This window comes from Stegodyphus dumicola, chromosome 2 (assembly GCF_044657685.1).
Source record: "Stegodyphus dumicola isolate Sdum_Otavi_A_Nest chromosome 2, ASM4465768v1".
Lineage (NCBI taxonomy): Eukaryota > Metazoa > Arthropoda > Arachnida > Araneae > Eresidae > Stegodyphus > Stegodyphus dumicola.
Window position 1 is genome coordinate 142,472,110 of NC_140769.1, and position 14,711 is coordinate 142,486,820.

At 30.7% G+C, this 14,711-nt stretch overlaps 1 protein-coding gene across 1 annotated transcript in view; it reads left to right on the forward strand.

The window, feature by feature from the left end:
• The window catches only part of LOC118198835 (ESF1 homolog), an 82,738-nt gene continuing 68,027 nt past the window's right edge, over nucleotides 1-14,711 (forward strand). Inside the window, exons 1-2 of the mRNA XM_085811153.1 lie at nucleotides 1-180; nucleotides 12,183-12,837. Coding sequence (XP_085667279.1) covers nucleotides 12,186-12,837 — 652 coding nt within the window. The 5' untranslated portion in view covers nucleotides 1-180; nucleotides 12,183-12,185. The remainder of the gene's footprint in view (nucleotides 181-12,182; nucleotides 12,838-14,711) is intronic.

Below are 14,711 nucleotides of genomic sequence, written 5' to 3' on the forward strand. Positions count from 1 at the left end.
CAAGACTTCTGTCTACTTTGTCTGTCTATCTGTAATTTGCGAAAACATGTGTTTACAAATTTTGTAAATAGTTGTTGTTCCTCATTATGACATGCTTTATTCTTCATTTTCTAATACAAAAATTTTTCTTTGACTGAAATTCTGATAAATAATTTTCATTTTGTCAGCTGTCTTTTTAAGGTAAAATTTTCATGAATTGCTTTCAATCTGTAAAAATTTTCAAATTAACTTTCACAATTTTTGCATTTCGAAAGTGTGCAAAATGTATTTAATTTTTGATTGAAGGGCAGTGTAATAACTAATGCGAAAATTGCTCATGTAATATTTCAGTAACTGAATTTCGAGTGCAAAAGAACATTGTTCATCTTAAATGTCCACAGATGCTTAGTCAGATTGAAATCTGGGGACTGCAGTTTAATCCATTGGTAAAAATTTACAATTGGGTGCCCCTTGTTTTTTGGTGATTCTTTTTTGACGCCAGGAAGACACAATTTCAAGATGGATGCTACACAAAACCAAAATAAGAAGTCAAGGTATTGCACAAACTTTATGTCCATGTACACATCGATCTGTTTTCACTTGAAAAAACATCCTAGAATTGCACAAACTAGGCATTTATACTGCCTTAAATTTGTCCATGTACACATCAATTTATTTTCGATTAAATAAAATCAGGAAGCTGAAACAATCATGGTAACCAGAAGTGAGGTTTCATCACCAAAATTTTTTTTAAAAATTGTCGCTAATCGAAGGGGCACCCAATTCTACACTAGAGCCAATTCAGTAACCACTGCATATTTTTCATAAAATTCTCAAAAAAAAAAAAAAAAAAAAAAAAAAAAAAATCTAATTTGAATTGAGGACAAAATTCTAAATAGACTTGTATCATTTGCAGAATTTTGTTTTTGTGTGTGTGTGTAAATTTTAATTTTTTTAGTAATGTACAATTATTTGAACATGCACGTCTTTTCCTTAATTGTGGTTTTCATCATGTTCCTGAAAAACTGTAGTACATTATAAAATTGCATGTATCATATAAATAATTGGTACTTTTCCATTAACCGGGCGCAAGCGAAAAATCGCCAGATAATATAGAATTCCGCCTAATTTCTTACAACCATAAGGGGAATGTTCGTTTGGGCCATATGCTCTATTCTCTGAATTCATTCAAAACAAAGCATGTTTTCCTTTTTTTCTTCCATCTTAAGTTTCGTTTTTAAAAATGGTGAGAATTTGGAGGTAAAAGTATATTTTAGGGTACCCCTTGGCGGTACATGGATACTGAGTTTGTGCAATTCTTTGTGTTGTTATTTTGGCTTGCATAATGGTGATTTTTGCACCATAAATCGCCGCTACACAAACTCAAAATAACAACACAAAGAATTGCACAAACTCGGTATCCATGTGTACATCGACCTATTTTCACTTAAAATAAATCCAAGAATTGCATAAACTTGCATTGCGCACTCCCTTCACTTTGTCCATGTACACATCGATATATTTTCACTTAAAAAGTCAAAGGATCACCCAATTCTACAACACAGGCAAACAAAAAATATATAATCTCAATAAACTACATTTTAAACCAAACAATAAAATAACATAAAAAAGGAAAAACATGATATACATTTAAGCACTACAAAAAGCAAATATCCACTTACCCTACTTAGAAGTTCCTTCGTCTTTAGTCTGTGGCACACATAATTCCTTAGCAGCATCCAAAAACTTCCATCTGAACTCGAATCCATATATCTGTGTAGCCACATCTGAACCTTTCTTCCTATAAATCCATCTAAATGTTTTTTATGTTCGACTAAATGCATACCCTTTCTATATACAGGACACTTATAATGGCTACTAAGTAAACCTTCACTTACACACCAGTCAATTAACACTCTTTTTCCCTTTCGTTCCAAATCATACAGAAACTTCAAATTAATCTTACTACATTCAGCCATTTTACTGTCTAAACCAGGGATGGGCAAACGTTTTCTGTCGCGGGCCAAAAATCAAAAGAGAAAAGTTTGGCGGGCCAAGATAAGTTTTTCTAAAATTTTAAAAACAATATACAGTCAAAAGTCATTAATTCGGACCTCAAAGCTAAAATCTTTTTGCTCATGCGCCGCGTTGACGTATGCTCATAGGCGTTTTACGCGTGCGCGCAAGACATTTATGACTGCGCATATGCGTCTGCGCAAGCGCAGAATACGTTTTCGCGTGCGCGTTTAATGTATAACGAATGGTATAAGCTAAAATTATCTAATTATCTATTTCAGTTAATGTTGATGATTGCGTTGTTCCTTAATCTTCGAATTGGATCCGGCTTATTATTTTTTGCAGACTCTAAGAGCAATTTTATAAAAGTAAGCTTGAACTTTCGATTATGTCAAATAGAATTTCTGATGCTGGAGCTCCCAAAGGATCTAGAAAACGAAAGTATGTTTCGATGTCCATCAAACAAAAAATGGATAAAGATATATCCTTTGTTTATCTAACCGTTCTGAAATCTGTTTATCAATTTCACGCTGCTCTGCGTGGGGGGGGGGACGTCACGGCGCGCAATGAACTGGAAGTTGATCTGTCAGCACTATCGTTATCTTCAGGGCAGATGTTTTTATTTTTATTTTATTCCTTACTAAATGTAGTATTTAATCTCGATGTACTCCGTCTTTGATATGATTTAAATCAAATTCCTCGTCATTATAAATATCACGAATACAAATCAAATAGTTTTCTGGTTGCAATTTTCTAATTTCGGCTATGCGTAAGGTACGCATGCGCGCGTTGAAAAAATTGTTTAATAAAGTAAACAAATAAATATTAAGCTTCTTTTTTTGTAAATTTTGATACCCTTTAGATCATAATTGCTCATTATTTTATAAATTACTGTTTCATATTTTTAATTTTATAATTTCTGCGTGCCATCTTACCAGATTTAAACTGATGATCTATAATCCGGAAAAATCGATAATCCGGAATCGCCGAAGTCCCAACGAGTCCGGATTAAAGACTTTTGACTGTACAAGTATTACAAGTTAAATATGTTAATGAGATGAATGAAATTGTGATTTCATTTTTAAAAGTTCCTTATATTGAGGTTCGAAGTGAGATGTACTGATTCTAAGGAACGCGGCTAAATGCTCATTTGTCAGTCTACTTCTGAAATAATTCTTTCTAAGTTTTATAGTTGAAAACACTTATTTACATATATAAGATAAAGCAAACATAGCACTGATTTTCTGGGCGTGAGATATAAATTTAGGAAACTTACTTTCGATAATGATTTGTAAAACTCAAACTTTGGCATATTTAGAAACAACTGCTTGAGATGATTGTTAGATTGCAAATAAATTAAGTCAAGCTGCAAATATGATCTCACTGCTTCACAATTTATGTTGAAAGCCATGGTAAAAATATCTAGTTCTGTTTGGATGGCACTGAAATTTGCGTTCAAACTCAAAATGCAGTTTTTTCGAGCCATCTTCATAATTCCTAAGCTTCTATTCATTTACTGGAGGTATTGAATTAAACCTCGGAAAATGAGACAAGTCATTCTAGATGCCCAGCAAACATATTAAGTTAAGATAATTAAGATTAAGGTTTTTCTAACAGGTCTAATTGACCTGTATTGGATTCCCATATTGAAAGCTGACTGTGTTTGCAGTTTTCGTCGATTTATGTTTTGTTGAAAAAAAACAGAGAAAGTAAAAATATGATCAGTCCTTTGAAAACAAGGGAAGGAAAATAAAAGTATTTAAACAAAGTGGAAAAGGAAATGGGTATATAATATATAAACTTCTTTTAATTTGCCTCAGGCCGGCAAATTAAAATTCTATACGCGGGCCGGAGTTGGCCCGTGGGCCGTATTTTGCCCATCCCTGGTCTAAATAAAACCAACACACAGCACAAAAGCGCTTACAAAACATTCCAGGATTCAAAATTTCCCAGAATCATGCACCTGATTATGTCATAATAGGGTTTCCATAACATTCAACTACTCAGGCTACCATAAATGAAACAACAACTTCGCCATAATACAAGGGGTACCTTAAAGTCTACTCTAACCAATTTGGGATTTTGCCAAAACTGAAGAAGCAGTCTCTTTTTTTCAAAAGAAAGTTATATTGGCAAAGAATGCACGTGCGATCAGAATCCTGAAATGAAACTATTGTTATGTGACAGAGTACGTTGGCAGTGCAATCTTTTAACATGCTGCACGAAGAAGAGTATTCACAATGGTACGTGGTTCAAATCGTCCAGATTGAGTTTTCTAACATCTTTGAGATTTATTTACTAAAGCGAAAAGATGACACTAGTCAAATGGTGGGGAAAATAACTGGATGTGAATCATAATACAGTTGTAGATTGGAACAACTACTTAAGAGAAGTTTGTGTAGAAGTATTAGCGGAAGGTGAGCAAAAAAAAAAAAAAAAAAATCGGTGGTAAATGGTCCATTTAAGCAAATACTCAAGGACATCACCGTATTCTGGAAAAACCAATAATTATAAGCATTCTTTTTGAAAAAAACTGTTTTATTTACAGTTCATTAATATTTGTTTATAGTTAAACTTGTTTTGCTTACTATTAATAAATATTTGTTTATAGTTGAACATTTTTTACTTTTATTCTCTTGACTATTTTGTCATTTGTTTCACTTAGTGACTTGGCTCGCGTTTGGTTCACAATTGGGAACGTTTGCGCCCAGCTAACGGAAAAGTACAATTTATACTATTACCTTCTCAAATGGTAGTTCATTCTTATAAAACTGCATAATGGCTCTTCAATAGTGATATTTCCAAAATTTCATATTTTTTCTACCTATAATAAGTTTTTAAACAATGCATTTTCAGTACTATAGTAAAAGTCCAAAAATCTGCAAAGCTTGGGACCAGAGGTTGTGCGGATTTCAGGATAGAAAAGTTAAATCGTAATATTCAGACTAAAAGTGAAAATAATAATAATAATAATAAGGCGTATTAGTTACATTTAATTAAATTATTATATACATTATTGCAATAACTTATATGCATTCAATTATTATTACATATATAAATTGATTATATTATTCATTGTATTATATATGCACAGCATTGAGGTTTGCCGATTTCGCCTCATGCAAAGATTTCCAGTGTTCGAATCACTGTTGCTGTAAAATTTCAACAGCTTTTCTTTATTTTTCCGTATATTATACGCAATCGTATTGTAATTACATACGATTGTGCTCTAAACCGAGGAGTAGCACCTGTCTCCCTCTTTTGCAGAATTTGCACTTTTTGTATCACCGTGAATGCAACGTGTTTATGTTTTTCAATGTTGCAAGCTGTAAAATCATGAGTGTGTTTCTTATCTGTAATTGTATTAAAAAGGGCTGAAATTTAAAATATTCTTAATTTATCCACAAAATATCCGAATAAAAAAAAGGCAGGACTAAATAATCTTGTGAAATAACAAAGCTCAGAAAATACAACAATGTGAATCGTGAACTTGAACGAAGAGTTGAATGAATCGTCTGCTTTCTTATTTTGATGCACATTTAGAGGGGGGGGGAAACTTTAATCATGATGTCAATAATTTGGTATTTCTGTTATGACTCATTATTATTTGGTAATTATGATGTCATTATTCGGTAAGTATTTTTCCTGCAATATTTCGTACTCACTGTTGTGGTTTCCGGAATCTATAAACTGAATGTTATTATTTTGAGAGGCAATGCGGATTTCAGGTCGGCAGATTTTCAGTATTTGACTGTATTGCATTTTTCACCCAATTTTGCCGTAAAGTTGCCAATTTTTGGTGACTTAATTTTCACCAACTTAGCACATGAAAAAAGGAGGCATTTTAAAAAATAGTGATGCCCTGAAAATTACACAAAACAGCAACAAATTAATGAAACTGAAAGTCAAGAAACGTCCATAATGAAATTCTGAGAATTGCATATAATGGCATCCATAACCAAACACCAAAAATTACATAAAACAACAAATCAACTAGTTTAAAAACACAACCATGCAGAGACATAGCTAAAGGGCAAGCACAACATCCAAGGAATGCCAATCAATGTTACAGAATTTGGTAAAAATCTATTTACTGGTCTCCCTTGGTGAAATTCTTTGTCTTGTTATTTTGGCTTTGTGTAGCAGTGATTTTTGGGCCAAAATTCACCACTACACAAAGCCAAAATAACAAGTCAAAGAATTGCACAAACTCGGATTGAACATTCCCTTGACTTTGTCCATGTACACATCGATCTATTTTCACACAAAGGAGCACCCAATTCTATACTAGAGCCAAACAAAAAAATGTATAATCTCAGTAAATTGCATTTTAAATCAAACAATGAAATAACGTATAAAAGGAAATTCATCTTATAGCATTTAAGTACTACACAAAGGAAATATCCACTTACCTTATTTATAAATTTCTCTGTCTTCAGTCTGTAGCACACAAAATTCCTTAACAGCATCCAAAAACTTTCCTCAAACCATGCTCCCTTTCTAATGGAACGCTTTATATGGTAAGCATTTGAACCTTTCTTGTGACAAAGTCATCTCAGTGATCTTTATGTTCAACCATATGCATTTTCTTCATATAAACAGGACACTTGTAATTCCGTTGAATTACATGCAACAAAGTTTCTTTTCTTCTGTCTTCAACCACTTAAAAAAAAAAAAAAAATACCTTTCGCTCTCTTGTTCTATACCACCAAACACCCACTTTACTACCAGGAGCCATTTTATGATGCACAATACGCAACGTACTTTCTAATTGACATACAACAAATATTTTCCCATCAGTCAAATTCATCACAATCATGTCATAATAAGATTTCCATAACATTCAACTGCTCAGATTACCATAAATGAAACAATAACTTGGCAGTAATCCAAGGGGCATCCTTAAATATAAGCTAACCCAAAATTTTAGAATTCAATTTTTTCTCTTCTTGGAAAACAGGAGGGGGTACAAAATCTTCAGGTGTCCCTGAGTGCTGAAAACTCTAGTTGCTGCTCAGCAAACATTCATAATGAAGCACTCTCTTTTTTCCTGGTCTTCTATCCATATGCACAGCAATATATTTTAACTTTAAAAATAAAATCAGAAAATTGCAGAGCAACTTTGTAATCCTTTTTACTTCCATGTTATTACAACCTTTAGGATCAGGCATGCCTTTATGTTACTCTCTTTTATTGACCACATCTTTTGCTTAAGATATTACTTGAAATTTAAAGAGCAAAACTGCTATGTAATGCTAATTTAAAACTCGGAGAAAATTATTTTTATTGTTTTCATTAAAATTTAGCTTAAATATTATGTGAAAACTAAATCTGCATAAGCCTCACCTATTTTGAAACTTGGCAGATTACCAGAAGTTTTGCAGTTAGAGTTCCACAATATTTGTGTGCAGAACTCTAACTGATGCACACAGTTTTGATGATGCATTGTTAAATTATAACTTTGTAAAAAATTCAGAGTACTTATTCTATCTAATTTTTTATTTCTGTATAATTATGTATTAGATAGTATAAGGTTTCAAACCATAAGTTGTTGCAGGATACTTTAATTTTTAGAATTTTTTAATATACCTGTCAAATAAAAAAACTTCCTATATAATATTAAAATTAGGCTAACATTCAACTTTAATTTCAAGTTTTATTCAATTATAGCTTACTTTGGATGTCAGCAGTGTCAAATTTACTATTCAAAGGTCTAACTTATTTCATCATCATTAAAAATAATAATAATAACTTAGACTGTACCTCAAATCAAATCTCTTTTAGAAATACTTCTTTATCTTTGATGTAGAAACAAATGTACAAATTTCAGATTTTAAATTATTAAGGGGTATTAACTTATTCTTTTTCACAGGTCAGTTGGAAGATGGAATAAAAATTGAAATAGTGTAATATGTTATGTAGCTGTCTACTAACTTCTTACTATACCAATAATTAGAAAGAGAATTAAATATATTCTTTAAATAAATATCTGGTAGATACAGTTCAGAATAGCCGATACTAAAATGTAAGGCAGATGAAAAAATATAGATTATTTGAACTTCATGCTTTCTTAATAGTAATATTTCTGTTAATAAGAAACATAATTTTTGTATGGATTAATACTATGGGTTAATTTTTTTTTCCCTCAATTTTGTATATAACAAGCTAGTATTTATTTCTGGTGCATTTCTGCCCATTGTAAGCATGCACCAAGTATAGCAGAAAAGTAATGCCATCTTTCAGCCAGTAAGAAATTTATGGAGAGGACCAAAAATATAAAAGAATTTTTTCGCACTTGAGTATAGTTTAAAGTGACCACATTTTTATCGAGATAAAGCGGGACAAATGGAATGAAATGAGAATTGTAATTTAGTTATGAAAGCAGACCAATTATTCAAAAAAATGTATTTTATTGCATATATTCATTTACTTATCTATAAATATACAAAAATATATTTATTATTAACTATTGGTAACTATAAAAATATTTGTAAAAAACTATAATTTGAATATTATGGTTTTTAATTAATTTACAATTTTATTTAAAAAATTTATGGTTTTCTTTCATGGCCATATTTTTCATCCGAGTGAATACTTTGCAATAATAGATTCAAATCATTTATTAAAATGTTGTGAAATTTCTCACATGAATTAGTCAAATTATATTTTAGGCTTAATACATATTTTAAAGTTTTAATGTTCAGCTGCGTTTTTTCAGTTGTCCATATTTTATTGATACTAGAAAAAAAATGTTCTATTGCTGCATTTATTTGTTCCTGGAAGGAAGAGTGCATGTTCTACAATTTTCAAAATATTTTCATAAGGAATATTATTCTGTTTAATATGAAGGAATAACTCCGTCCTTTTTTTTTTTTTCTTTTTGTCTATTTCCACATTTGCAGACAGCGAACATTTAATTTTTTTCTTCAGTAACGTATATTTTTAAAAATGACACCTCATCAAAAAGATCATTTTCGCAAATATTATTTTTCGGAAAATGGTTACTAATATATTGAAAAGATTTTTCCACATATTCCCATAAAATTTCCTTTTTTAATGTCACCCAATGAAAATTTTTAATATCATCGAATTGAACTGTATGTTCTTCAAGATATTCCAAGCAGTTATTATAAAAATTTCTGACTTCTTTCGGAAAATCAGGTTGTTTAATGGCACCTTGTTCTTCCAACCTAGTGATGTAGTTTCGAATAACTAAAGGAACGTAATCCTTATCAATTCTTTCTCACAATTTTGTTTTTAAATTATTGATTTCATTTGGCACTTCCATTATTGAAATTTTGTCCCCTTCAATAATTTTCACAGCATTGTGAAATAATGCAGCTTAATTGTGGATGAACTGATGCCAAATTTGTGATGTGTCATTTTCAATAAAGAGCTGCAATATTCTTTGACATTTATCTTGTGATAAAAAGTATGATTTTAAGGGTTCGTATATTTTTAAAATATTTTCTACAGCTGGTAAAAGAGCTAGCCATCGTGTTTTGCTGTAACCAATAATTCTTTTATATTCGATTTCTGCGCTTTCACAAAAATCCTTCAAACTTTCAACACGCACAGTGTATATATATATATATATATAAATACAAATAAATTTTTGCATTAATATTTTCAAGATCCACTTGAAGTAAGTCAGATGCTGATTGAATAGTACTGTGTAGAATGTGCTCTCCGCAACCTACCCCAATAATTTATTGGTTCAAATGTTTGTTAAGTTTCGTAAAAGCGTTATTGATGCCTCTTGTAGCTTTTCTGCCAAAATTTGCATTAGTATTATCCTCACAATAGGTAATAATTTTATTGTTCAAATTAATTTTTTTTTTTAATATTACTTATTGAATCAAAAATTATTTGTGAAGCTTCACCCAGCAATGAAACAAAATCTAATATTCTAATTTTAATTCCTGTTTCTATTAGATCAAAAAGTCTTAACAGTTGTGGGAAACAATATTAAATCTTTGTGGTTGGAAGCATCATAATATATGGATATAAATGTGCATTTATTTAATTCTTTCTGCAATTGGGAAAACGAATATAGTGAAAAACAATACAAATAATTGCTTCAGTTTTTGTCCTTGCACATGCAAATTTTTTGTTGTACAATGTTTTGATCATTTGTGACATACAGTCAATTGATCTGAAACTTTGATTGTGGTTTATGGTTTGGAAAGCAAATAGCCCTTCAGCTAATGCTAGCTGTTCCTCTGTTAACAATACATATTCCTTGATATGACGTAACTTTAATGATCGAACACCACTGAGTAAATCTAACTCGTTACATCGCCTAATTTAGTTTATTCTGCATGCGCTGTATGTTTTTTTTTTATTTATGTATTTTTTATTTCTTTATATTTACTATAATAATTAATAAATAATAGGTAATATATTTTTACAGTACATTTAAAATAAAAAATGCAGATATTTTCTAAAAAGCAGGACATTTTTAAAAATCGGCGGGACGCGGGACAGTCCTCCAAAAATCGGGACGTGTGGTCGCTTTAGTATAATTTGCCTAGAATCTCAGAGCGAACTTCGTTAGATTCATCTGTGACTTAAGTTTTCCCGTACATTGCATATCTGCTGGCTAACTTAAAGATATTGTATTTATTTTATCTTACTTAGTTTACTTTTTTTCAAAACATGTTGTTTGCATTTATATGTTTTATATTGGCATTCATATATTATGTATTTAATATTGACAAATGCAATGTGCAGCTTCTAATTCAATGCATTGATGAAATTTCATTATGTTATTGTGTCATAAAAAGTAGATTATCTGTATGTATTTGATTAGACAGTTCTTATTCTCAATATTATATGTTTCATTCTTAATCAATCCTGAATTTCAAAGCTCTTTGTGGAGGAGTTCTTGATGTCTATGATGGTGAAATATCTGTCAACAGTTTTCTCAGTTCAGTTACAAGGAAGTTGATTTCCTAATGTGTTAAGATGTTCAAATTTTATTAATAGTTGATCATACAATAGAACATAGGCTAGTTATCAGTGCAGATGCTCAGTTTGAAGATTTAATTTACACTGAACATCTCAAAGTTTTATTATTATAATCCTTGGTACTGACATACTTTCCCATTAACTGTGAAAGGTATCAAAAATCTTTTCAAACTTCCAAACCAGCAGAAGTTTGCAGGAACAGATTGCTCCTCATTTCATTAGATAATCAGTTATTACTCTTTATTTAATTAGATAATCAGCAGTTGCAAGTTATGAAGGTAAAAATATATTTCAGGGTGCCCTTGGCGATTTTTGGCAATTGGGCAGCCAAGGCACAATTTTAAGTTGGCATGTGACACAAAACCAAAATAACAAGTCAAAGAATTGCATAAACTCAGTGTTCATGTAAACATCAATCTATTTTCACTTAAAAAAACAGAGAATTGCACAAACTCAGCATTGCGTACTCCCTTCGTCCACGCATGCATCGATCAATTTTCACTTAAAAAAATTAGGAGAATGATGACTTCATATAATGTTAAAACAAAGTTACACATCACCAAAACTCAGCAAAACTTGTAGCCAATCATAGCTCAATAAACTGTACTTTAAATGACATAATGAAATAAAATAAAAAAAGGAAATTCATGTTATAGCATATACATACTACAAAGAGAAAATATCGACATATCATATTTAGAAATTTCTGTGTCTTCAGTCTGTGGCACACAAAATTCCTTTTATAAATGTTATATATCCTCTAATTTTCTTTTTTATTATTATTATTATTTAAAAATAAAAAATATGATAAAAAAAGTGCTATGGAAGGGCTACTGTATTTTTTGCCTAGTACTCTTTTGGGCATTTAGAGGATAACTGTTATGTTTTAACTCAGATATATTAAGTAATGTAAGTAGGGGGTTCTGTAAATCTCATATTTAGCATCATTTAAAATAAGAAAATGGCTTTATTGCAGTGTCCTCTCTCCTATAGAAAAATACATAACTTTCACATTAGAAGTGAAATAAATTTGGGAGAACATATTATAGATTATTAACATATGATTTATAATGAGCAAGCTTACACATGATTTTTTAAAAAGTTTCAAACTCATAGATGCAATGTATTCTTTGACATTTAATGATTTCTTATTTTTCAATGATACGTAAAATGTCCTTTTATTATATTATGAATAATCTGTTCTTTAATTTATTTAGAAAATGGAAGAGGCACTGAAAGATGAACGATTCAAATGCATTCTTAGTGATCCCCGTTTTCGGAGAATGCCTAAGAATGTTCGAAAGATTAAAGTGGATAAGAGATTCAAGCAAATGTTCAAAGACAAAAAATTCAAAGAAAAATGTGCTTTGGATATGCGGGGACGTCCAATTGAAATAACTCCTTCAGAAAATTTGAAAAAATTGTACAATGTTACATCAGAATCAAGTGAGGAGGAATATGAATTAGAAGATCATGATGAGGTTGATAAAAGTAATGAAATTAAAAACAGTCAAGATAATAAACCCAAAAAGGAAAAACAGAAAATTAAAACACAGAATGCAGATGAAGCAGTTGCTGTAACAAAAAATACAAAAAGTTCAGGTTTTGATTTAGAAGTCAGAAGTCAAAATGATCGTGTCATAAAGAATAAAAAAGCAAAAAGTAAGAGGAATGAATATATACAAAAAGATAATTCAGTATCTAAATCAAAACTGAATGAAGAAAAGGAGTTTTCTGAAAATACTGATTTTGAGATTTCGGTTCCTAAGGAGGCTCAAGTGAAAACGAATAAATCATCATTACAGCTGCAAGATTGTTCTGAAGACAAAGAAAAAAAACTTGAAGTAAAACCAAACTTGCAGAATTCATACGGTAAGATGCAGTACTTCTTCATTGAGGTTTTTTTTTTTTTATATATGTATTTATTTTTTTAATTTAAAAAAAGCTTTTTATTTGAAACATATTTTATATAAAGGGATGTTAAAACTGTCAACTTTTATATCAGTTTGAATAGTTTTGTTAATTATTACTATGTATTGATGCATAAAATGTATCTAATACAGTCAAAAGTCATTAATTCGGACACCCATAATCCGGACTTCAAAGCTACAAGCTTTCTGCGCATGCGCCGCGTTGACGCACGCGCGTAAGAACTTTACAGCTGCGAATATGCGTGTGCACATGCGCATAATACGTTTACGCATGCGCGTTGTATGTATAACGGATGGTATAAGCTAAGCTAAAATTATCTAATTCAGTTAATGTTGCAGATTGTGTTGTTCCTTAATCTTCGAATTGGATCCGGCTTAATATCTTTTGCAGACTATTAGAGCAGTTTTATAAAAGTCATTTGAACTTTATAAAATTGAACTTGAACTTTCGATTATGTCAAATAGAATTTCTGATATATATTTACTAATATGTAAAGGATCTACAAAGCGAAAATATGTTTCGAAGTCCATAAAACAAAGAGTGGAATTGCTGCAAAAAATGGATAAAGGCATATCCTTTGTTTATCTAACCATTCCGAAATCTGTTTATCAATTTCACGCTGCTCTGCGGTGGTGGTGGTGGGGGGGGGGGCGTTGCCACACGCAATGAATTGGAAGTTGATATGACAGCACTATCCTTATCTTCAGGGCAGATGTTTTTATTTTATTTGGCTTATAATTCCTTTCTAAATGTAGTATTTCATCTCGATGTACTCCGTCTTTGATATGATTTAAATCAAGTTCCTCGTCATTATAATTCGCTTCCGATAGTGAAGAAAGTGACACAGAGGTTATTGAAAACGAAAACATTTCGATTGACAAATTAGTCGGTATTCTCGACACAGCAATTATAGGACTTGAACGGAGGAAATTTGTAACTGAAGAAGAAATTATGTCTGTTTATAGAATTAAAGAGAAAGTATTATCACATAAAACGAAGCAACTTAAACAACTTACATTGAAAGAAATGTTTAATAAAGTAAACAAATAAATATTAAGCTTTTTTTTTTTTTTTTTTGTAAATTTTGATACCTTTTAGATCATAATTGTTCTTTATTTCATAAATTACAGTTTCATATTTTTAATTTTATAATTTCTGCATGCCATCTTACCAGATTTAAATGATCTATAATCTGGAATCCGACGAGTCCGGATTAACGACTTTTAACTGGAACACGTTATACTCATATGCATTCTGTGCAGATAAGGAAAAAACTGCATTTTCTGCAGATTATTTAAAAAAACTAAAGTGAAGCAATGAATAAACTGATCATTGATGATGATAATAATAATATTTATTTTACAGGTTCCATGTCTACAAAGAAAAGCATTATAAGTTTAAGATTTGTATCATTCCCTGTCATTGTTTTGATTTACCATGGCTTTTAAGTTTTATGACATGAATTTAATTTAATTTTTTTTTTTTTTTTTTCTAAACTAAGCTTGAACAATGATGGTGTCATTTACATTAACAAATTCGATTATTGTCATCTTACCTTTTTGACAATAATAGTCTTGACCCAGTGAACTTAGATGTAATTAATGATGATTCGGAGGATGATGATTCCTATCAGCTCTGATAATTTCCATTACCGCTGCTGACGTTTGAGTTTATTATGACGATAGGATTATTGAACCAGATTAAATTGAAATTAAATTGACCACTAGTCCATATTTTTGTTTTGAATTTGATTCTTCTTGTTTAATTACATCACCACGAGCTGTAATTGATTTTGTTAGCATAAGAACATGCCT